The sequence below is a fragment of the Mus pahari genome, chromosome 7, assembly GCF_900095145.1.
Source record: "Mus pahari chromosome 7, PAHARI_EIJ_v1.1, whole genome shotgun sequence".
Taxonomy (NCBI): Eukaryota; Metazoa; Chordata; class Mammalia; order Rodentia; family Muridae; genus Mus; species Mus pahari.
The window spans coordinates 81,110,600-81,132,676 of NC_034596.1; the positions used below are offsets into that span (position 1 = coordinate 81,110,600).

General features: G+C 45.7%; 1 protein-coding gene across 13 annotated transcripts in view; it reads left to right on the plus strand.

Annotated features, from left to right (window-relative positions):
• Ttll5 (tubulin tyrosine ligase like 5) overlaps positions 1-22,077 on the plus strand; it is a 228,384-nt gene that overhangs the window by 129,217 nt on the left and 77,090 nt on the right. For all 13 annotated transcript variants that reach the window (XM_021201541.2, XM_021201542.2, XM_029540627.1 and 10 more), the window contains one exon: positions 2,727-2,881. In XM_021201541.2, the coding sequence (XP_021057200.1) occupies positions 2,727-2,881 (155 nt within the window). The remainder of the gene's footprint in view (positions 1-2,726; positions 2,882-22,077) is intronic.

Here is a 22,077-nt window from a genome sequence, read left to right on the forward strand (position 1 = left end):
CAACACTCCACATCTTGGCCTTCACACCACTTAGATTTGTGGTGTTTGTGTGCCCACTTAGTGCCCTAAGACTTTGATCTCCTTTGGTAAGATAGGCATAAGAACATTACCCAAGATTGGATGACGTGATACAAGGGTGGCAGTGCAGGGCACAGAGAGTAAAGGAGGCGGGTGTTTGCTGCGAGGGCATAAACACTGGCGTTTGAATCAGGGACTGCAGTGCCAACGAATGGATTATCAAATCTATCTTCTCCTCCCCTTTGCATACTCTGTTCTCCAGATTCTGCCCTTTGTGCTAAACATGGCAAACTGTGCATTTTTTAAAATCCATTGTTTAGCTACTATAAACTATTAAGCCCCCTTTATTATGATTTGGTACAACTTTGTTTTTGTTGTTTTAAATGTGTATGTCTGTGGCTATGTAGCTGCAGAGGGCACTGGTCTCCCTGGAGTTGGAGTTACAGGTAGTTTCTGCCATCAGACTGTGGGTGTTAAGCACTGAGCACTGGTCCTCTGGAGGAGCAGCCAGCACTCTTCACCACGGAGTCAGTTTTCAGCACAGCTCTTACGTATGACCTTCCTCGCATCGTGGTATTTCTACAGCCCCCAGAGCGGACAGGAGTGGTCGGTGTGGATTAGGAATAGATCCTTCAGTCCTGCTGGAGCCAGTGGCACTATCTCAGAATCTGGCCCTTGCTACCTGTAGGCTATAGGGAGAAGTAGGAAGGAGTACTTCAAGGAGACTGATGTCCAGAGAAGAGGTGCGCCCCTAATTTTCAGCATTTTCTTCTTTGTGCATTAGTTTATACCTTCCCTCTGTCCCTGGTGCCTGCGGATGGCAGAGCAGGAGTAAAAAGTCATGGTTGGCTCTCGACACCTCTTCTAAAGCCTGGCCCACCCTGGAGAGCAGAACCACGGTGCCCCACGCACCGGCCTCACAGTCATCAGGGACTGCTCCCAGCCTGTGGGAAACAGCTTTCTGGCCAAGAAAAGTCTTTTGAGTCATTGGCGAGAAGACACTGACTTGGGCTGTTTTCACTTACGAACTCTATAACTAGGGAGGAAACACTACACTGTTGCTACAAAAGACTTTTTTTTTTTTTTCATGATTTCAGATCATTTTAAAATTTAGAATTCTTTCCTATGTAAATATTAAGGTTATTTAGATGCCTTTGGGTGTTTTGTAGGAGAGAAAGTATCCCTTCAGTTAGCTTCTCTTGCCTGATGTTGTATCTCAGACACTGTTCTGGCAGCTTACACACAGAAGCCCTGCACTCAGCACTGGGTCTTCTGCACCCCTCCTGTGCCCCTGCTCTGCAGGACTTCCCTGCGTCCCCTCCTCTCCCTGAATCTGCAGTCACTGCCAGGCGGGCATTTACACTGAGCAGCTTCCCATTGCAGTGATCCTGACACCCTTGACGAAACGTCTGGCTCCTTAAATCATAGAGCATAAGGGAAAAATAACATCACAGTAGATGCTATGTTATGCATTCTGCATTTTTTCTTTCCAGCTTTTGAGAAGTTTGTCCACATGTCTTCCTTATGTTTAAGATTTACATTGTGATTTTTATTAGAGTTTTTCCCCCCATGAGTTAACATCGTGTTCCCAGTTCAAGTGTTTCTGGGGGGGGGGGGAGTTAATGAATAAACAATATTCTCTTATGTGGATAGAGCAAAATGTAACCATCTTGTCAGCCGTTTATACCTTCTCCTATTTCACTGTTAAAAACAATGCTTGCTTTTAAGTACATGTTTTCTATAGTGTGTGGTATGAGCTGGACCTCTGCGTTGCAGTCACTTGAGCCCTAGTTCTGCTTCCCTGCTTATCTCGAGGCCCTTTCCTGCTGTGCAAACTGAGGACTAGGGCCATCACTGTACTGATTACCAGACTCTGAATTTTCATTAGAAGTGTGGATTGGACTCATTAGTACAAAGCATGCTTCTCCCTTGATTCTAGCAAATATTAGCTGCTGTTGTAATGGTCATTGGTGAAATTGTCACCTGCTGCATTCTTTAAATTGGTCTAGAAGTCCATACATCAGAGTGAGTGTATGGTGTTATAGGTAGTGTACTGAGTAACTTCACTAAACTGATTTCAGGAACTATTCTCTCCCCTCACAGTCACAGCAGTAGTCTGAGCACCTGTAAGCTACTTTTTGTCACTGTTGGACACATTTAACTATATAGCAGTGTGGCGGGTATGTCTCACAATCCCTTTTACATTTACATTTTTAAAGAAATAATTCTCATTTACAGATGGAAACAACTAGTTTTAAATGTTCAATTGGCTGTTCACATTCCATCCTTGTGTAAATTGTTTATGAATGTTAATATCCATGTTAGTGGACTGTCCAGGTTTTTCTTTCTGAGTGATTGAGTTCTTTGTATCATTTTTATTGCTATCTTTATCTACAACTAAAGCTTGTTGAGCATTTAGAACCTCCAGATGAGGAAGAAGGCTGTCTGGTTTGAACATTGCCTGGCTCAGCCCAGTACCGTCCCGAGAGTAGGGGAGGGAGTTAGGCTCCATCTACCTCTCAGACACTTCGCACTCCCTACCTCTGCTTTCTGCGCACAGAAGCCAGTCTGTGCTCTGTGCCTTTGTCACAGCCCTGCTCTCAGCCCTGATGAGTCAGCATCGCAGACTGTGATTGCTCCCACATGCTTCTCATGATACTTTTCTAAAACTTTGTGAAATCAAGTTCTTTCCCTCCACTCATTTCTAGGTGACAAACCTGAATTTGGCGAGCAATGTCATAAACAGAAGCAGTGCATCAACCCCCCCTACCCTTCGGCCTGTCATCAGTCCTAGTGGCCCAACGTGGTCTATACAGTCAGACCTCCATGCTTCTGAGACCCACTCCAGCCCCCCTGGAAGCAGGTGAGTGGGTGAAGGCCTGGGGCTAGCATTTGGGGTACACAGGACTGACCTGCCTACGCTGCATCCTGAGTGTGATGGTGCCACAGAGAGTTCTGAGTGGAATCTAGCGAGCCAGCTGCCTTTTCTCTGCCTGCCCACAGACTCTAGCACTGAGCACAAGGTCTAGTTTAATTCGTAAGGTTGTTTTCACGAGGAGGAAATTCCTGGTAGTTAGGAGAATCGCTGGGTCTCTCCTCACTTATGGTAGGTGGCTGAGTTTTACCTTCATGCTTGCCTCCAGCTCTTTTTACACCCATACTGCACTGTGCTTTGGGTACTTTGGTCTCTGCTTTGGAAGGGTATTTGTATCTTATGTTTTCAAAAGCCAGTTTACATAATTGCCTACAGCTTCCTCGAATACATTGATTTGAGAAGTGGGAAGGTATTTTATTATGCTTGGAGAGGCGCTCAGAATGGTCCAGCGTTTGACATGGGCTTTCCTGCAGTACAGTCTGTAACAAAACTAGTCTGTCTTCAGACCCTGGCAACAGGATTCTTTTTTACACCGGAAGGTGGGGAAGGCACCTAAGTCCGCATGTATCCAGGCTGACTGCGAGGGGTTTGGGCTTTGAGACCTAAAGTCCTCATGGGATTGTCTAAGACTAAGAAGCACGTCAGCAGGGCCTATGGTGGTTCCGTGTGCGCCAAGGGTGTCCATGACAGGATCCAGCGGGCTTTCCTAATTGAGGAGCAGAAAATCATTGTGAAAGTGTCGAAGGCACAGCACAGAGTCAGAAAGCAAAATAAATATGTAGCTTTTTTAAGAAATAAAAATCAATGCTTGGTCTATGAAGCAGGGAGGGGTGTAGGGGAGTACAAAATAGGTTCCCAAATAAAAAATACCTGGTTCTTAGTTTTCAAGTATGGCAGTGTCCTAAAAGGCAATGAAGGCATCTTGTACTAAAGCCTCAGCCTGACACAGAATGCTTGGTGCCTGTGCTTGCCTCACAAGCCTAAGTACCTGATCTCAGTCCACAGGCCAGTGCGGGCGGGCAGCAGTCAGGGATGGCGTCCCTCCCTGTCCCCTGAGCTCAGCATGGCTGCCATAGCGTGCACACACAGACACACACAATAATAGTTGGAGTGAGTGGTTTTGTTACTTTGTTTTGTGTTTACTCCCATTTTATTGGATTTTTTCATATTTATCCCCAGCCCCTACCCCCAGTTCATCCCCACCTCCCTACCCATCCAACTTCAAGTAGTCTTGCCTTAGACTGGGCAGGAACTCAGATCCACTTGCCTCTGCCTCCTGGGTGGTGGGATTAAAGGCATTGCCACCACACCTATCTAAATTTGTTTTTTAAAGAACAATACTGGAACCATGACAAATTGTATGGGTGATCCCTTTCTTAGCCCTGATTGAAGGGCTGTTGTCTGTGAGTGTAGAGTCCGAAGCAGAGCCCCTCAGGCAGACAGGCAATGGAGATGTGATTATGAGAGTGAGTGAAGTGTTCTGACCTCAGGGGTCCTCTTCCCTTGAAATGAAGGTGTCTCAGGTGGCCCAGTGTGTGAGCGTGGCTCCTGCACCCCCATGCCAGTGGTCCCAGCTGCCTTCTCTTCTGGGCTACTTGCTGGAAGCTTGAAAAGGCAGGCGAAAGACATAGGAGGGAGGAACTACCTAACTGTTGAAGTTGCTGTTGGTGTCAGAATTAGTGTTTAAGGAGCTAATTTTGGAACCAGAAACCATGCCACGGAAGTGACATAAACCTAAGCACATTATGTCATGCCCTGGAGTGGTATCTCTTATTCCCATAGTCATTGTGGTTGGGATCAGAAGAACCAACTCAGAGGAGTTGGGGACAAACAAGGCTGCAGCACTTTAAGACTGGGTGCTTTCCACAAAGTCCTCCCCACGGGAAAAGACTGTTGTCTTTTGTACAATCTACAGAGTAACCACATTCCTGAGACAGAAGTCATAAAAAGGAAGCTGTTTGTACTTAACAGCTTTATTCACCTTGCAAATGTTTGCATGTATTGTATTTTCACACCACAGCAGAGCCAGCAGTCCTGTGGAACATTTGTGCCACAGTCTGTGCTGGTCTATGTGGATGACAGCAACAGGTACTTTCTTACTATAAACAAGGTATCAGAGTACACAGTTGAGGCAGAATTTGTAGCACTTCGCATATTTGGTAGGGGCGCCTTTACTAAAAATTCTGGCTAGCTAAAGACGTTTCTCTTGGTAGCACCTGTTAGAAATACGAGGAAAGATGATAGGATGTGTCAAGGTCAGAGCCAAGACTTAATTTCCTTTGCCCTTCTCCCAGCCAGACACTGAGCCCTGCAGTGACCTGGTGTTATTTATTTGCCTCAGCAGCCAGAATTTATTCCCCATGTAGTTCCCTGAGCTTTCCACCTTGACATAATTGTCTACAACAACTTTCCATGCTTCTGTTTAAACATAAAGCCTGTTGCCAGGCTCCAGTGCTCCAGTAAGGAGCCTTGGGAGGTCTTCTGTGGCTCCAGGTAACCTCTGGGTGCTAGGATGGCTAGAGACTCAACTTGAGTATTCCAGTTCCTTGTAGAACTCTGGGAGCAGCTAGCCAAGAGCAGTGCTAAGTGAATCCTGATGTCCCAGTTTGGGCTGTGCTGAGGTCCCAGCCAGCTCAGTCCTGAGGCCTGATTTCATTTTCACATGGTAAGTCCCTGTGAAGAAGGTATTTTTGGATATTGACTTAATCTTTTCTTCCTCCTTTGTAGTAAGAAGTGACTAAGCTTAATGAAGATGGGAGTTGTAGCTTAGAGATGTGAGTTTTATTACTGCTTTTGACACTAAGAGACTCTAAGCTATTTATTTAATCTTTTTATAGGATAAGCATGCTTACCTATAAACTGGCCTGTTTTGAGAGCTTTTGGGTTGCCTTTGATCTCCTTGGAAGTGGAGGCTAAGTAAATAAAAGGTCCTCTTACTAGTTCCTGTGATGGCAGGCGTAGATTCCAGACAGTAAACTAGGCTGCCCAGCAAAGCGAAGATGTAAAGAGACTCCCGGTGCTGGCTGCACTTTCGTCAGCATGTCGGAGAACTGAGACTTGGTAGCCACAGGAATGAATAACCAGTGACTCACTAGGACTTGCAGATAATGTTACTCCTCATTTCCCCCTGTTGCTATTGTTCTCTGTTTTATGGATCGCACAAGTTTTCTCCAGACAACCTTATTCTTCCCTTGCTGTTGGAAACTGCTCCAAGTGTAGCCTCAGGGCTGTGGTCTCCCATTGGGTCAGTGTGAGCTCAGTCCAGTGCCTCAAATCCCCTGGTTCCTTTGGTCTGTCTGGAGTCCCTGCTCAGGCTTTGTTGTGGGAGAGTGAGGCAGAGAGCCACAGCTTGCCCAGTCAGTCTGAGACCTGGCCGTGCAGCTTGCAGTTCCCTAGACACTCTGGGGTTGGACTTGGCCCGCCATTCCTCTGTTGTTACTTTTCAGAGGTAATAAGTGAGATTAATTGCAGGCCATTCTCCAGAAGAGAGACTTGTTAGGGCCAAATGCAGTCACATGTGTAAAGCCCGCGGCACGTCTCAGGCAAGGCCAGTGTGGAGTTACCCAGCAGAAGTCCGGGATGCAGGTACCACATTTTATGACCTTTTTCCTCAGGCCTTGTCTCTGGTCCCTAGATGTTAGTACCTGGCTACTTTGGATTTTCCCCAGCTAGTGAGCAAGACTGGGTTTCCCATCGTCTGTTTTCTGGGCAAAGAGGGAACCATCTGAGGCTGAGAGCAGGTGTGTGAGTCTCTCTCCTCTCTCCTTTCATGGAGCTGGACCTCATAGCCAGGGAGACTTTCTAGGTGAGGAGCGCCTGGTGGGCTCAGGGTGTTTTTCTCTTCCTGAGTCCTTCTGTGAGACCTGGAAGGGTTACTAAAGCTTTGGCTGCTGCTTGCAGTGATTTGGGAAGGACAGGGCCTCAGACAGCTTGGCAGGAACCTGAGGCCCTGTTTTTTCCAGACCAGCCCTTCCTTGTGAGTCGAGCTGTCAGGGAATCCCACGAATGTCTGGCTTCTGCCCCTTTGTGTGTTTTTCCAGCATTTGTCATTGAATTATTTTTATCCATCTCTGGCTTTTTCACACACATGCAGCCCCATACACACACACACACACACACAGATCCTGGGGATTTGTCTGTTCCTCGATGTTAAAGTTAGGAGAATTGACAGAATACAAGCAGAGTTTATTCGTACTTGCAATGGAACAAGATATTTTGGGCATGAGATGCTCAGCCAGCTCTAACTCCAGGTAAGCGCTTCCATCTCCAAACTTGGCATTCTGCCAGAGAATGGGACTCCTGAAAACCCCAGACAGTCGTTGTTAACCTTCCCTCTGTCCTCGCCTTCAGTAACCAGTCAGAAAGAACCTGATGTCCTGCTGGGTATAATATTTAGAATACATTTTTCAAAGATTCTGATTCCAGTTTAGCTAATACTTTTCTCCATTTGTTTAAATTACTTCCCCCACATATTGCTGGGGAGTCAGGTCTCTGACTTAACATCTTTTCATTCTTGGTCCTTGGACAGAAGAATTTGGTGTGTTCATGATATTTCCTGTGCATTTCCTATGTTAGGCATTGTGCTACATGCTGGCTGTAGGGTCAAGTAACACAGAGTAGCCACTAATCTCCAGACTGTGTGGTCCTTGTACTCAGTAGAGGGTATGCAGGTAGGTAGGGATTAAAGAATATGTAATCCATGGTGTTTGATCACCAAGAAGTTAACATCTGGTATGAGAAGGAGTTGTACACATGAAACAATTTAGAGAGCAGTGCCAGACAGCATATGCAGGTAGCTGCATTTTATGGCAATTGGAAAGACAATGAAGAACGGATCAGACTTCAGTCCTTTCAGACATTATTGCTACAGAATGACAAAACCTTTAACTAGTGCACTGAGATGAGCCCACCACAAAGGGACAAACATATACACTCTCTAAAGCACCCAGGGCCATAGAGGTAGAATGTGTGTGGTTGCCAAGGGCTGGGCAAGAGGAGAGGAAGCAGCAGTCTGTCAGTGTTTAGTGGATACAGAATTTCAGCCCTGCAAAATGAGAATATTTTAGGATCTAATGTAGAATAATGTGAATGTACTTAACATTATTACGTGTTAAGTAAGTACACATAAAATGGAAAATACAAAATTGTGTGCTTTTTAGAACACTTTATAAAACAACAACATGAAAAATCTATGCAAAGATTTAAAAGAGAGGTCTATGTTCCACAGAAGCTGTTCAGAAACCAAAGCTGCCAACTTAATAGGAAATGGGACTGAAATCCCTGCAGGGAAGATGTATGGCAACAGAAAGGGAGAGGACCTAAGGGTATGACAGACCTTGCTTTTCTCAAGTAAACCTTGGACAAGTTATAGTTAGCTATACCTTCAGCTACCCCCAACCTCTGTGTGTGTGTGTGTGTGTGTGTGTGTGTGTGTGTGTGTGTGTGTGTGATAGTAAATAGAGATTAAGCCTACAGCCTATGCATTGCTAGACAAGCACTCTCCCACTGAACTATATCCCCAGCCCTATCTATCTTTTTAAAATGTGCATAATAATACCCATCTTGTTAGTTGTTAAAGATTAAATGGAATTATGTATGAAAGTAGCCAGCATAGTGGAGTGCCTGGTTTAGGTATAGGTTCTTGATAACTCTGAGTTGGGGAGACCGGTGAGGGACGAGTCAGGCAGACTGACTCCAAGAGACTGACTTAAAATCAGATTGCCCAAGATAAGATGCTGCTGCAGCACTCGACCCTGTGCTGGTCAAGATAGCACACCCACTGCCCCGTAGAGCAGTTGAGCTAGATTGCCCAGAGGCAGTCTTTCAGAGGATGGGCAGTCTTGGGGGTGGGGGGCAGAGAAGAAACTGCCCTTGCTGAACTCTGTTGAAGGGCAGAGACTGCACAGCACCTTCCTCTCTGCTGTCCTCTGAATACTGACATTTCCACTGCAGCTCAGTGTTCACCCAGTAAACACTCCTATTTTCCATCTATCCTGGGGGTCGAGCTTTGGGACAGCATTTCTCTGGAGGAGTTTGGAGCTTATAATTTTGTACTTCATCCTGTTATATAAACAACAATCTTCAGCCAAAGAGCATAATCACAGAAAGAAACCACTTTGGGGGTGGGGTGGGGGCAGGCTAACAAAACAGCTCTTTTATGTTGGAGCTCCACAGAAGTGATTTTTCACTACTTATTTCTCTTTTCTTCTTTCTTATAAAATAAACTTTACCTGACCTTCATCCCTTGAGAACTCCACACCGACATCCCCCAAGCCTGAGGCTTCCCCGGCATAGGACTAGCAAAGTTGTGCATATTTCCCTGAAGCTCCCCGCTTTCTGTGCCCACTCAGCCACAACAATATAACCTCCTCAGGGACAGGTGTACACCCAGGCAGCTCCAACGTGTCACAGGGTCAGTTCCTTACCATGAGAGCAGCAGTTGGTAAACACAAGAAAAGTGTCGCTCACAGCTGGCTGGGCATCGTGCCCGAGCACAGGATGCTTGGGAACTTGGGGCCTAGTCTCTAAGAACAAGAAGTAGCTCCTTCTCATCCACAAGTCAGATGTAAAATACACACTGCTGTGTTGCCGCCATGAGCTTTCCCAGTTTGCACCCAGAGTGGGGAAGGTAAAAGCCTCACAGGGCGAGCACACATAGACACATACTCCTATCTCATGTAACTTCACTTTGTAAGATTTTAGCTATCTGAATGAAATTGATGCTTATTTTAGTTTTTAGAGTCATAAAGAGCAGATTCCTGTGCCTGAGTAGAACTGAGAACTTCTAGTCATCCCTCAGTATCACTGAAAGAGAAGTTACAGGACCCTGCAGATGCCAAAGCCTCAGGTGCTGTCGTCCCTCATACCACACGATGTAGTGTCTGCAGATAGCTCACACATACCTTCCCACAATGCTTTGTCTCCAGATTATAATACCTAATATTATATATGTAGGTAGCCATTATAACATTACAGAGAAAATGGAAAATATCATTATGGAAAATTTGTGTTCAGCACAGACTCAATTAAAATTCTCTTGGATCCGAAGTTGACTAACCCTCATAGGTAGAGAGGCTGAAGTGGCATTCAGGAGGCTGCGTTTCTAATCCGGCCTAAGTCCTCACTCAGATTGCTGCCACTCTCCCCACTGTTATCTTTGCATCTCTTCAAGTGAGAGAGTATGAGGGGAACTCCAGCACTGAGAGAACTCTGTCTTTGCCTCTCACTTCTACAGAGAAACCCTGGTGATCCATCAGGAGGCCTTACCCAGCACTGACTTAACACACTTGGGAGGAAGGCCAGGCAGGCAGCTTTCCTGACTCTTACCAGAGGAAGCCCAGCCAAGCTGGCAGTCAGCACTTTAAACAACAAACAGGAGTTGGGGTCGAAGAAGCTTGAAGGAAACACTCCTTCCCCCCTGTTGTAATGACCATAGAATCCTAACACCTGAGACCCTCACTTCAATACCAGAACCAAGAAACTGTTGAATCAGCATTTCCTGCCCCACACCCTTTTGCACCCCCTGTAGAGTGTGAGGCCATCACTGTGTGGCGTCCTACAGTACCAGGGCAGAGAAAGCAGCAGTTTCTGGTCACTGTACTAAGGTTTATGGCCATATTATGAAGTGAATGCCCTCATATTGACTGTGAACCATTAAAGAAACTAGACTTCTAGCAAGTTACTTAAGTGTCCTTCAGGAGATATAAGCAAAGCTTGTGAACAGAGAGGCAGTATGGAAGAACTTCAGGGTAAGTCATAGCAGAATGGTCCTAATGTGACCATTTGTACGCTTCAGGGGTAGCGAAGACTTGATGTGCAACTCTGATCAATCACCAAGTTAAGATGTATTAATTAGACTTCAAGACAGCGGTCAGCATGACGTTTGGCCTGGTTCTTAGATTTTGCTGTCATCCTGCGACAAGAGAGAAATGTGAGTATGTCTCAGTGATGTGATCGTGATGTGGAAGAGTTTAGGTGAGAAGTAAGGCTTTCTGACATGACAGGGGAAGATCCCTTGAAGGAGGTGACCCATATGCATAATGGCTAGGGGTTTTGGACTATTTTCTGTGGCTAAATGGCACCAAAGAAAGTGGGCTGCAGTTCCACTGTGCTGCTGCTAAGTTCCTGCCATTCCCTCGAGGCTGTGGAAGCCTAGCTCTTGAGTTTAAAAAGTACAAGCCCAGAGAGAGAGCAAGAACATGGACATCCTTGGGGAGAGAGGGAAGGTGAGACTGGTGATGGGTAGTGTTCCATCAGGGAAGTGGTTTCATCTGATAGTTAATATACTAATATGCCTTCCCCTATTAGCCTGCTGTTGATTTCCTAAACACCAGAGCTGGTTCAGGCCCTGAGGATGCATCTGTAGGGAGGAAAATTAGTGACATCATTAATGCAAGTACTATCAGAGAATATGTGCCTTATTGATACACATCATTATTCTTAAAGTGGTGAGAGTTCAGAAGGCAAGGATGTTCCTGCTGGTTGATTAAACTGACCAAACATCACTGAAAGCTGGATGCTGATTTTAGAAGGTTAGGTGGGAGTTGAGAGACCAAGGTGTTTCCTTGGTACCTGACTGTGTGGGATCTATGAACCAGACAGATGATATTCACGCTTCTGTACTTTCAACTAGCATTGACAGATTGGTCAGATGGACTAGGGAACTCTAGTCTATATGTCTTTTTGGTTTGTTGTTGTTGTTATTCTTTTTCATGTAAAATCCAAGGCAGGTAATTAAAAGGGAGCACTTGACATCAGGATGCTTGACAGTACAGAGGAGGTACCAGTGGGTGGAAAGCAAGAATTTCCGTCCAGTCCCAGACTATGAACAGTGTACAGATCTGTGAAGAAAATTGGAGGTGGAGAAAGATCAGCAAAGTGGGCCAGGTATTTCTGAGAGACTGTGGATGGGAACTAGTTTAAATAAATAGTGTTTTCTGCTTGAAATGTGTGTTAGTCAAAAAACACATTGTACACTGAGGAATAGGAACTGAAATTGATCTGGTTCCCATAGAGATCTTTTTATTTCACACAACCACGGTGCCAGAAAGTTGAGAGTTTCAGAAGTATAGATAAACGCTTATTCTGCTTTCTTCCACGCTCATAGCTAAGTGAGAAATTCAGGAGAAAAGCCAAGTACTGACTTCCCAGTGATGGGGACCAGGTGACAGTGCTAGGCTCCAGCATGTAGGGCCCACCTCTCCAGGCTGGTTTCTAATCTGTTTTATTTGTCCTAAATATTTTGCTTTGTTTATTAATACCTTGTTAATTTGTGTAATCATAACAGATTTTTCAGGAAAAAGTGACCTGGCAACACCACAGTCTGAAAAACAAAAAGGCTGATTTGGGCCAAATCTCCAAGGTGACTGACCGCCCCTCTGGCCCAGCCTGCCTTCTTAGCATCATTCCTTCCCACACGTCGTCCCAGCACTGCAGAGGAGCAAAACCAGCCGCTGTACAGGTGTTACTCACCTGTAACCCCAGCACTCGGGGCAGTGGTGGGTGGATCTTTGGGAATTTGAGGTCAGCTTGGTCCACAAAGCAGGTTCCAGGCCAGCCAGGGTTACACAGTGAGATCCTGTCTCAACAAACACATTAATAAAATAATAAAAGAAAGTAAAATAAAAACGAACCCAGTATTGGGACTGGAGAGAAAGCTAAGTGGATGAAGTGCACACTGGTCTTGCAGAAAGCCTGCTCCTCTCTTAGCACCTATGCCAGGCAGCTCACAGCTACCTGTCATTCCAGCTCTAGGGATGTGCTGCCTCTGTCTCCAGCCTCTCCAGTCACCTAAAGTCACCTATACACTGACACTCAGATACACACATATACTTAATTAAAAATAAAATAGATAATTTTTTTGTTTAATTTTTTTGACAAGGTGTCATTGTGTAAATCAGATTGGCCTGGAACTCACAGAAACCCATTCATCTCTGGCACCCAAGTACTAGGATCAAAGGTATACACTACCATGCCTGGTGACAAGACAATTGTGTTCTTTGTATTTAAAGCAAAATAGCACGTGAAATCTTCAAAATGTATTTGAAAGCATTGATGAAAAAGAGTTACTGCATTTAATTTTTTAAGTGCATTTTATTTATTGTGTGTGTGCATATATGTGCTGGCATGCAGGTTATAGTTGTAAGCGTTAGTTCTTGCCTCCCACCCTCTATAACAGGGATTGAACTCAGATCCACAGGCTAGGCAGCCAGTGCCTTTAGGAGGTGAGCCATCTCATCTGCCCTCTTATTGTAGTTAATAACATTGCTAAGAAGAGATTTAAATTATTCTCACCAAGTAAAATTTAGAAGTATTCAGAATAAGGCATGTCTGTTAAGTGATTTCACTCAGCCATTTCACAATGCAAACTTAGTCTATATGTTTTGTCAGATAAAAGAATTATTAAATAGGTTTTGTTGTTGTTGGGTTTTTAAAATTTTTTTTATTTTTTATTATTTTTGTTTGTTTGTTTTGTTTTTTTTGAGACAGGGTTTCTCTGTGTAGCCCTGGCTTTCCTGGAACTCACTCTGTAGACCAAGCTGACCTCAAACTTAGAAATCCGCCTGCCTCTGCCTCCCAAGTGCTGGGATTAAAGGTGTGTGCCACCACTGCACAGCTTAAATAGTTATTTTAAAGGAAAAATTAAGCCTACTGTATGTTTTGCGTCTTCATGTCACCTGTGTCACTCTTGAGTTCCTCTTCCTGTCACCATTTCCCTGAAGCGTGAGTCACCTTTCTGTCCTAGCCCAGTGCCTCTTAGGGCAGAGCTCCTCAGCCTCCCCGGACTGTACCTGACCACCCGAGCAAACCTCACAGGTCTCTCATCTCCTTGTCCTCTGGTCTCCTCTTATGACAGATGGTTGGAAGGAAGGTCTGGTTTCCTCCACACTGAATAGATGGCTTGCAAATGTGAAGTTCCCACAGGTTGGCCCTTCAGTGAATTGTACCGGAGCCCGTCCTTTTAGTGAATTGAACACAGGAGGACAAAAATTTCTGGTTGATTCCCTGAGCTTAGGAAACTCTCTCCCAGACCCCACGTCTCAACTCACTGGATCTGGTCTCCTTTGTATTTTATTTTTGTTTGAGATGAGATTGGTCTAACACTCCCAATAATAATCCTGCCTCAGACTTTCTAGTGCTAGGATTACAGGTATGAGCTACCACACTAGGCCCTTTCCTTTGGTCCTTATTTAATTCCTCCTAGTTACCTAAAATCAGAAGTACCCTGCAAGCACAAGGTCTTCTGCAGTGGGAGGACAGCTGAGTGTGGAGGTTTGATGGATGTACAGGCTCCTTGCTCCTGTCACCATCTCCCATTCAGTAGAACCAGCAGAACTCTTTTTTTTGTTTGTTTGTTTTGTTTTGTTTTTTGAGACAGGGTTTCTCTGTATAGTTCTGGCTGTCCTGGAACTCACTTTGTAGACCAGGCTGGCCTCGAACTCAGAAATCCGCCTGCCTCTGCCTCCCGAGTGCTGGGATTAAAGGCGTGTGCCACCACGCCCGGCCCAGCACGACTCTTAGAAGCTGTTTCTAGCAGATGGTTGAGTGGCCTGCCATCTGTGCACACCCTTCATTCCCAGCCTCTTTCATGCCTCTTGGCAAGAAGCTGTAGCATCTGCTGAATGTGTGCCTCTGACTGTAGGTGCTCCTCTCTCTTTGGTCCTTTGCTACATATGCTTTCTGGCCTCCCTGTGGGAGTGATGGTGGAGGGAATGCATATTGTCAGGTCACCACACTGCTGCCCTTTAAAAAAAAAAAAGACTTTACTTTTATTTGTGTATCTGGTATGTACATTCTAATGACTACATGCATGTGTCTGGTTATCAGCTGAGGCACTTGGATCTCTCAGAACTCAAGTCAGGCTCTTACAAGCTGCCTGATGTAGTTGCTGAGATCTAAACTTGGGTCTTCTGAAAGAGCCACATGTGTCCTTGACCACTGAGCCCCCAGCTCTGCTCCTGGTTAGCATTGTGCTCTCCCTTGTGTAGTGGTAGTCTGCGTGCTCACCCCGCTGTCCACAGTCTACTGAAAGATTGGGAGAATGGAGCCAACCAATGCTTTGTATCTTTGTCTCTGAATAGAGCCCCCCCGACACCCCCCCATCCCCACCCCCCAAAAAAAGTGTTCAGTGAAGCTCAGAGGGTCCTTAAGGGAGGCCAGCATTGCCCAGTATGGTAGTCACAAGCTATACTTGGGTACTTAAATCTAAGTTCAAGGTCACCCTCCACTAAATGGCTCACCTGGGCTATATAAAACCTTATTTCCAAAAAAAAAAAAAAATTAGTAAGTTTTATTTCTTAGTCTCATTAGCCTTAATCGAAGCTCAAAAGACACACGTAGCTTGTGGTTCCCATTTTGGGTAACACAGACCCTAGAGACTAATAAAAGCCCCAAACTAGTCAGAAAAATGAAAAGAAATGGAATTGTCAGACAGGCATATTCTTGCTTCTCCTCTCAGGATCTTATAGTCTTGAGCCTCTCTTGTCTAGATCTGGCCATTTACCACAAATGCTGTTCTTGAACTAATTTGTGGTCCTGGGAGGGGCGAATTTTCTAAAGTCTTGGAAAGCTCAAAAGGCAGAGCTTCAGGGTTGCTAGTGCCTAACCAGTCTGGAGCCAGACCACCTGACAGGAAGAACTTTCAAAGTGTTAGCACGTTGTTTTCTGAGCAGTCTGTGGCTAGATACTGGGGCAGATCTTGCTTCCCGTCCACCCCTCTGCCTCACCCCATTCCCCACCTGCCCGGCTGGCAGTCCTGACGTGGCTTCTAAAGCTCCAGCCCTGGGGAACACAGCCAAACCTGCGGAAGTGGTTCCGCGCACTGGCTCCCAGGGAAACCGGCTAGCAGGGGAATGGGTGGGGTCCTGCCTGATGGCTTTCCAAAAAAGCCAGAGCTTTGAAGTTTTGTCTCAGCGGCTGCCAGGCATGCTGCCTCAGCACTCTGCCTGCCGACGCTATATCGTCCCCTGTTGCATATTTCTTTATGATATGTGCGTAGTATTCACAGAAAAGCTTAGAGGTAGTTGGGGAGGGTTAAGTATGAAATTGTGGCGTTCAGGGCTAAACACACCCACTTGGCTTTACCAGTTAGCTACTCTTCTGCTGACAAATGGCCCCTTGAGTGCCCCACCCTCCCTTTTGGCTGTCCTGTTCTTACCACCTGCTGCAGGAGAAGCGGAACCCTTTCTTCTAGAATGGAGCATGGTCAGGTCCGGAAACCTGGAGGTGCTGTATTTCTTGGACAGACTGGGCTCTTGCACTTGAGATACACTGAACTATATCTATCACTCCCTTCCCTGATGTCTCCCAGTAAGGAACTCTAACTGTGCTGGCCCTGGCTCCTCCTCTAGCACGATGCCAGCAGTAGATTTGTGTTGACTGGTAGCCGCAACTGTGCTGGGGACAGGGATGGATTAGGTCCAAGAGGCCAGGTGCAGTCCACCCTGTTCTCTGCCTCTGCTTTCCTGCTGAGCTATCCCTTTCTCTGCCCAGGCGTCAGCCATCCTAAGCTGTGCTGTTGCCCCTGGATTCCACTAATGTGGGGTTCAGTATACCTTCCCTTGCAGAGTTACCTTGGTTTTCCATTCCTGAAATGTAAGTTGGTTGAAGTGAAGGGTTGTATTTTATGTGTGCCCAAAGAACCCTGGAGTAGGACTTGGGAAGACCTCGGCGCCAAGCCCAGATCCGCCTGGGACTTCCTGACTTGGGGCAAAGCACCAGACAAAATAGAAGCCGAAATTTGCCATGGAAAAGCGATGGAGGTTCTAAAGGTTCTAAGGAGATCCTGTCCATGAATATTCTTTTAGCATTAAAGCCCTGCTCACTCAGGGTTCTCAGTTCTCGTAACTCACAGCCCTGTAAAGCAGCCTGTTTACTTATGCTGCTGATGTACAGACTAATCTCCTTGCTGAGTCACTGAGCAGGGTAGAGTTACTAGGTTAACTTGGCAAGTGTTTAAAGCCTGGAGTGGTCCATTCCAGGTACTTCCTATCATCACTCTCCTAAGGCCTCCCAGCTCCTCCCCTCAGACCTGTGAGGCCATTGTTTTCTATTGCCTCCCTTTCCTGTTAAGCCTGGCCAAGCTCCCCTTTTTAACCCTCAGGTCTTTTACCAGCAGAGTTGCCTGCCAGGCTCTGAGCTGAGGGCAGCTGCCCTCTGAACAGACTCCTCAGTGTGACCACAGTCTCCCCAGGTCTCACATAGGCCCTGTGCTCCCCTCCTTTCTTCCTCAGCCAAGCACTCACCTTCATCAGTGTGCCTACTCCTCCTGCCCTCTCCCTGCCCTGGCTTCTCTGTAAGATGTTCCCCAAATCCAGTGACCCTCAAGCCCATGGCACCCTTTTTCTTGATATCTTCCTTTCTCTAAATTCTGACCTTTCATCTGGAAAGGCTGCACCCTCCCTCTGTCAAGATTCTGATGTTCAGTGCCTCCTAACAGCACACACACATACACGTGTACACATCATACCACACACACACACACACACACACACACACCAAGAGAGACAGAATATTACTCTGAAGCATATCCTTAAGAAAAAATTGGGGTAAATAAGTATATCATTTTTAGCACCATAGTCTAGCTTGAGTAATTTCAGAATCTCTTATTTTGAAATCCTGAAGTCTCACATTAAAACATTATGACCTAGTGCTTGAGGCCATGTATTTTAGAGATAAACCAATTTGGATTCCTCTTTTTTAGCCACTCTTTCACCAGGGCACGTTCTTTGAAGCTAATATCCTTATCTCTAAGATCTAGGTAAATGTCTCCTTTTCACAGTTGTCGTTAGGAGAAAATGAGCATGCTACGCTTAGGGCACCACTTCTGTATTGAGTACGTGCTGAGGAGACAGGGATAAGAGCCCATGCCATCTCTGCAGTGTTATCGGTGTCACAGGGTGCGGCTCAGAGAAACCCGAGGAGCTGATGCACATTCTCATGCCTGCAGAATGATAAGGCAGGAGCCAGAGCTGCTGGTAAGCTCTCAAGGAGCCAGGAGTTGTCCAGACTCCCTCTCTTCAGATGGATCAACCCAGTTCTCATGCTCACTCTCTGTCTTCCATTATCCTCACAGGCGGGGGCAGCCTACTTACCTGCAGCTGTAGCATTTCTGCCATTTCTGCCATACTATAATTAGATTTCTGTGCTTTACTACTACCTCCTCTGAGATTATCACACACACACACACACACACACACACACACACACACACACACACACACACACACACACTTCTACCCTTATCCCTAAATGAAGTGACTCACATATAATCTCCATTAATTGTATATGCTGAATGAGTTCAAACATGAACGTTCACAGACATGACCTAGACTCACATTTAAACAGCTTCCTACCCAATGTTTCTCCTTCATACCACAAGAAGGCACAATCCCTCCTCTGTCTCTGTCTCTGTCTCTGTCTCTGTCTCTGTCTCTCTCTCTCAGTGTGTGTGTGTGTGTGTGTGTGTGTGTGTGTCCCTCCTTCCCTCTTGGTCTCTCTTCCTCTCCCTCTTCCTCTCCCTCTCCCAATGGCCCCCTCTCCCAAACCCAACCCTTCTCTCATTCTTGCCTGAAACAGGGTCTCACAGCATAGTCTGGACCTGCTTCCTATGTGCAAGGATTATGGGTGTGTTATTGTGCCTGGCTTTACATCTGTTACTGGGGTTGGGGCAGATTGAACCAGGGTCTACGCATGCCAGGCGAGCTAGTTCTCTGCCACTAAGCTACATTCCTAACCTACCACCACTTATTTTTTTTCTCATTAATGTAGTCACCATACAGATTTCACTATGACATACTCATACATTTACATCATGTGTATCAATCGTACTGATATCTGTTACCCTTTCCTGCTCTGTGCTCCCTGGTCCCTTTTTCTTCCCAAGAACTTCTCTCCCTTCTACTTCTTCTGAAAATCTTTGTTTTAAATATGAGAGAGAGAAAAAAACACATGATATTTATCTGAGCCTGCCTTATTTTACTTAGCACAGTGATCTATAGTTTTATCAAATTTTTTGCTGAAAATGACATAATTGTGTTCTTTTTAAACTGTTTAGTTAGCATACAAAATAATGGTATTCATTATGACAATTTATATGTATCATCTTTATTCATGTATGTCATTTTCCACATATTTATCCCCACTCACACACTACTCTCCCTTACCCCTCCTCCTTAACTCCTCTCCTTTATCTTTTTTCCTATCTCATGTGAGTGTGTATATGAGTGAGTGTGTGAGAACATATGTAAGTGTGTGTGTGTGTGTGTGTGTGTGTTTAACCATTCTGTTGTTGTTTATGAATAAAACTTTCTTTCTATCACATTTCTTTACCTACTCATTTGTTGGCAAGCACCTAGGCTGACTTTAGCACTTACACCATGACTTTTTAAAAGGCAATTTTTTTCTTTATGAAGATCACATCAGATTCTTTAAGCAGAGCAATCAGTCCACCTGCTGACTTTGAACAGGAGCTAGGGCTTTCTCTGGTACTGTACCTTAAAGCACAGCTGGCCCAGTTGTGGCACCAGCTGCTTCTCTGCTTTTTGTGTGTGCCTCACACATCCACAGAACTGAACTCCAGTCAACACAACCGAAGAGATTAAAAGACAGTAAAAGTCCTTAGCCTTGTGAGTTCCTGAGTTGGACTCAGCATGAGAGCAGGACTTGGCTGCCACATGTGGAAGAGCTGCGTGGTGCTCTCCCTGGCCCAGCCTTTGGCACCAGGACTGCCCTGGTGTGACTCCGCTGTGCTCACCAGCAAAGCTGTATCCATGCCACATAAATGTACATTCTATGTTTGCCACTAGCTTGATGTCATCCTTCCTGTCATAAATATTACAAACATACCCAGCCGCACCCTATGCCACAGGAGCCAACCAGCTAGATGCTGTGTGTGATAAACACAGCTGTAGCACTGTTCTGAAACTGAAACATGCAGTTAGGGGATGCTGGGGCCGTGCTGAGTGGGAAAAGCATGTGTGAGGCTTTGGGTTCCGCCTCCAGCACCAAAAGAAACAAAAAGGTAGCGTAAATGTGTGTTACAAGCTGACCAAACAGCACACACGTGTGAGGTTGCTAAATCCAGAACTGCTGAGAGCCAGCCTCCTGCCTACAGCTTTAGCCAGCAACATTACCATCCCCTAGACTGTACCCCCAAAGGATAGCAGGCTGCTGCAGCATGACAGTGCATTTAAAGCTGCTTCCTTTCCTTTCCAAGTTAATCTAAAACAATAAGCATTTGTTGTCTGGGTTCTGTGGGTGGGGAGTTGAGGAACAACTCAGCCACGTGGTTCTGGCTTGGCTTTTCCTGTGACCCAGTCAAGAGCGTGCAGCCAGAAGGCTACAGCCAGCTGCTGCTTCCCTGGGGCCATGAGGTCCTTTTCCCTTTCTGTGTCCATTTCTGGATGGCTCTCTCTCTCTCTCTCTCAGGGGTGGGCAAGAGGCCCCGGCATCTCATCACCTGGACTTCTCCACGGGGCTTTCTATTCAGCTTACAAGTAGAGTTGGCTTCCTCAGAAGATGGTTCAACAGAGAGTAAGGTGAAGCTGCAGGAGCTTCCATGACCTAGCATGGAAGATACATGTTCTCACTTATATTTAATTAATTCTCACTGTTATAAATAGACATAACATGAAATTAACTTAATTTTTTACATCAAAACAACATAAAATTTGGTATCTTAACCATTCCTAAGTATATAGTTAAAACATTCACTCTGTGCAACATCATATCATCTTTAGCCATAGTTTTTTTCATTCCATAAAACTGGAAGGTGTCACCAAATAGTTTTCCTCATTCTCCACCCCTCCCCTTTAGAACTCCTGTTCTGCTTTCTGTCTTGCTAGTTTGACTACTCTAGGTACTGGTGGAATTTCTCCAGTGTTTGCATGACCTGTCCATTCAACATTACTCCTTCAAGGCTCATCCTTATAAATAACAGGTGTCAGAGTGGGTTGGTCTACATGGTTGATTGACATGTGGGTTCTGCCTACTGCAAATAGATGTGGAGGAGCACAGGTCCCCTTTGGTGGCCCTGCTTCTGATTATTTGGAGAGTATACCTAGAAATGGAATTACTGGATCATGTGATACTTATAGCTTTTGTCCTCAGGATTAATTTTTTTCTTATGTAAAAACACTAGCTGATGGCCACAGTCAGAGCCAGGATACTCTGATGATAGACTTTTATGAGGTAATCTGACAGAAACACTTAATACTTTCTCATTCCAGAGGTCAGGGGTCATGTAACTATTGCTGTCAGAGATGGAATCGGAGATGGTCTTGGTAATATTTGTAGTAGGGACAGACCAACCACCGGCTGTGGCGTAGCAGTCATTTTATCAGTTCAGGGTGGTGTATCTATAGAAGCATAGCAGCCTTTAGTACTGGCCATCATAGTACCACAGAGACTATGTACCCTAGCACCTAACAGGGACGCTGTGGGGCTCTGCTGAGTACTGGTGTTTCCAACATGGTCTCACGTGGTAAAAGGAAGCCAAAACAATGGTCCTAAGGAGCCGCTTTGGCCTCCCTAATACAGTTATCATGATTGAAGCAGCCATGGGCTCCCAGTGTGACAGACGCCTTGAGCTGCATTGGTCTGTTTCTGTGGAGGAACAGGACAACCAAACCTCACCTTTGATGGGACACACAGAGCTCAGGGAAAAGACAAGGTCACTGTCCCTCCTCAGTCTGATGTCAGTGCCGTACCCTGTAGAAGCTGTCCGGGGCTCTCTCTGGACCTCAGGGCCCTCCTCAGCCCTGATGTCAGTGCTGTACACTGTAGAAGCTGTCCGGGACTCTCTCTGGACCTCAGGGCCCTCCTCAGCCCTGGAGAAACCTGCCACTTGGCATTTTCTTGAAGGAGAAAGGCAGTGTCATTTTGAGGCCCTGTTTTCTTTCATAGCTACCATGCTGGTTCCTATTCCAACAGTAGGTTCATGGTCCCACTAATGGGGTCATGGTCCCAATGCATAGGTTCCTTGTACTCCTTTATCCCCAGAATCTTGTAACTTTGTCTTGTAATTGTAACCATCCTAATGGGTATGAGTTGGCATCTTGTACTTTTGATTTTGGTTTCCCTGGTAACTTAGGATGCTGAGCATCTTTTCATGAGTGTGCTAGCTGTCATGTGTCTCTTCACCTCCTTTTCTTTGCCCACTTTAAAATCAGGTTTGCTTTATTCTT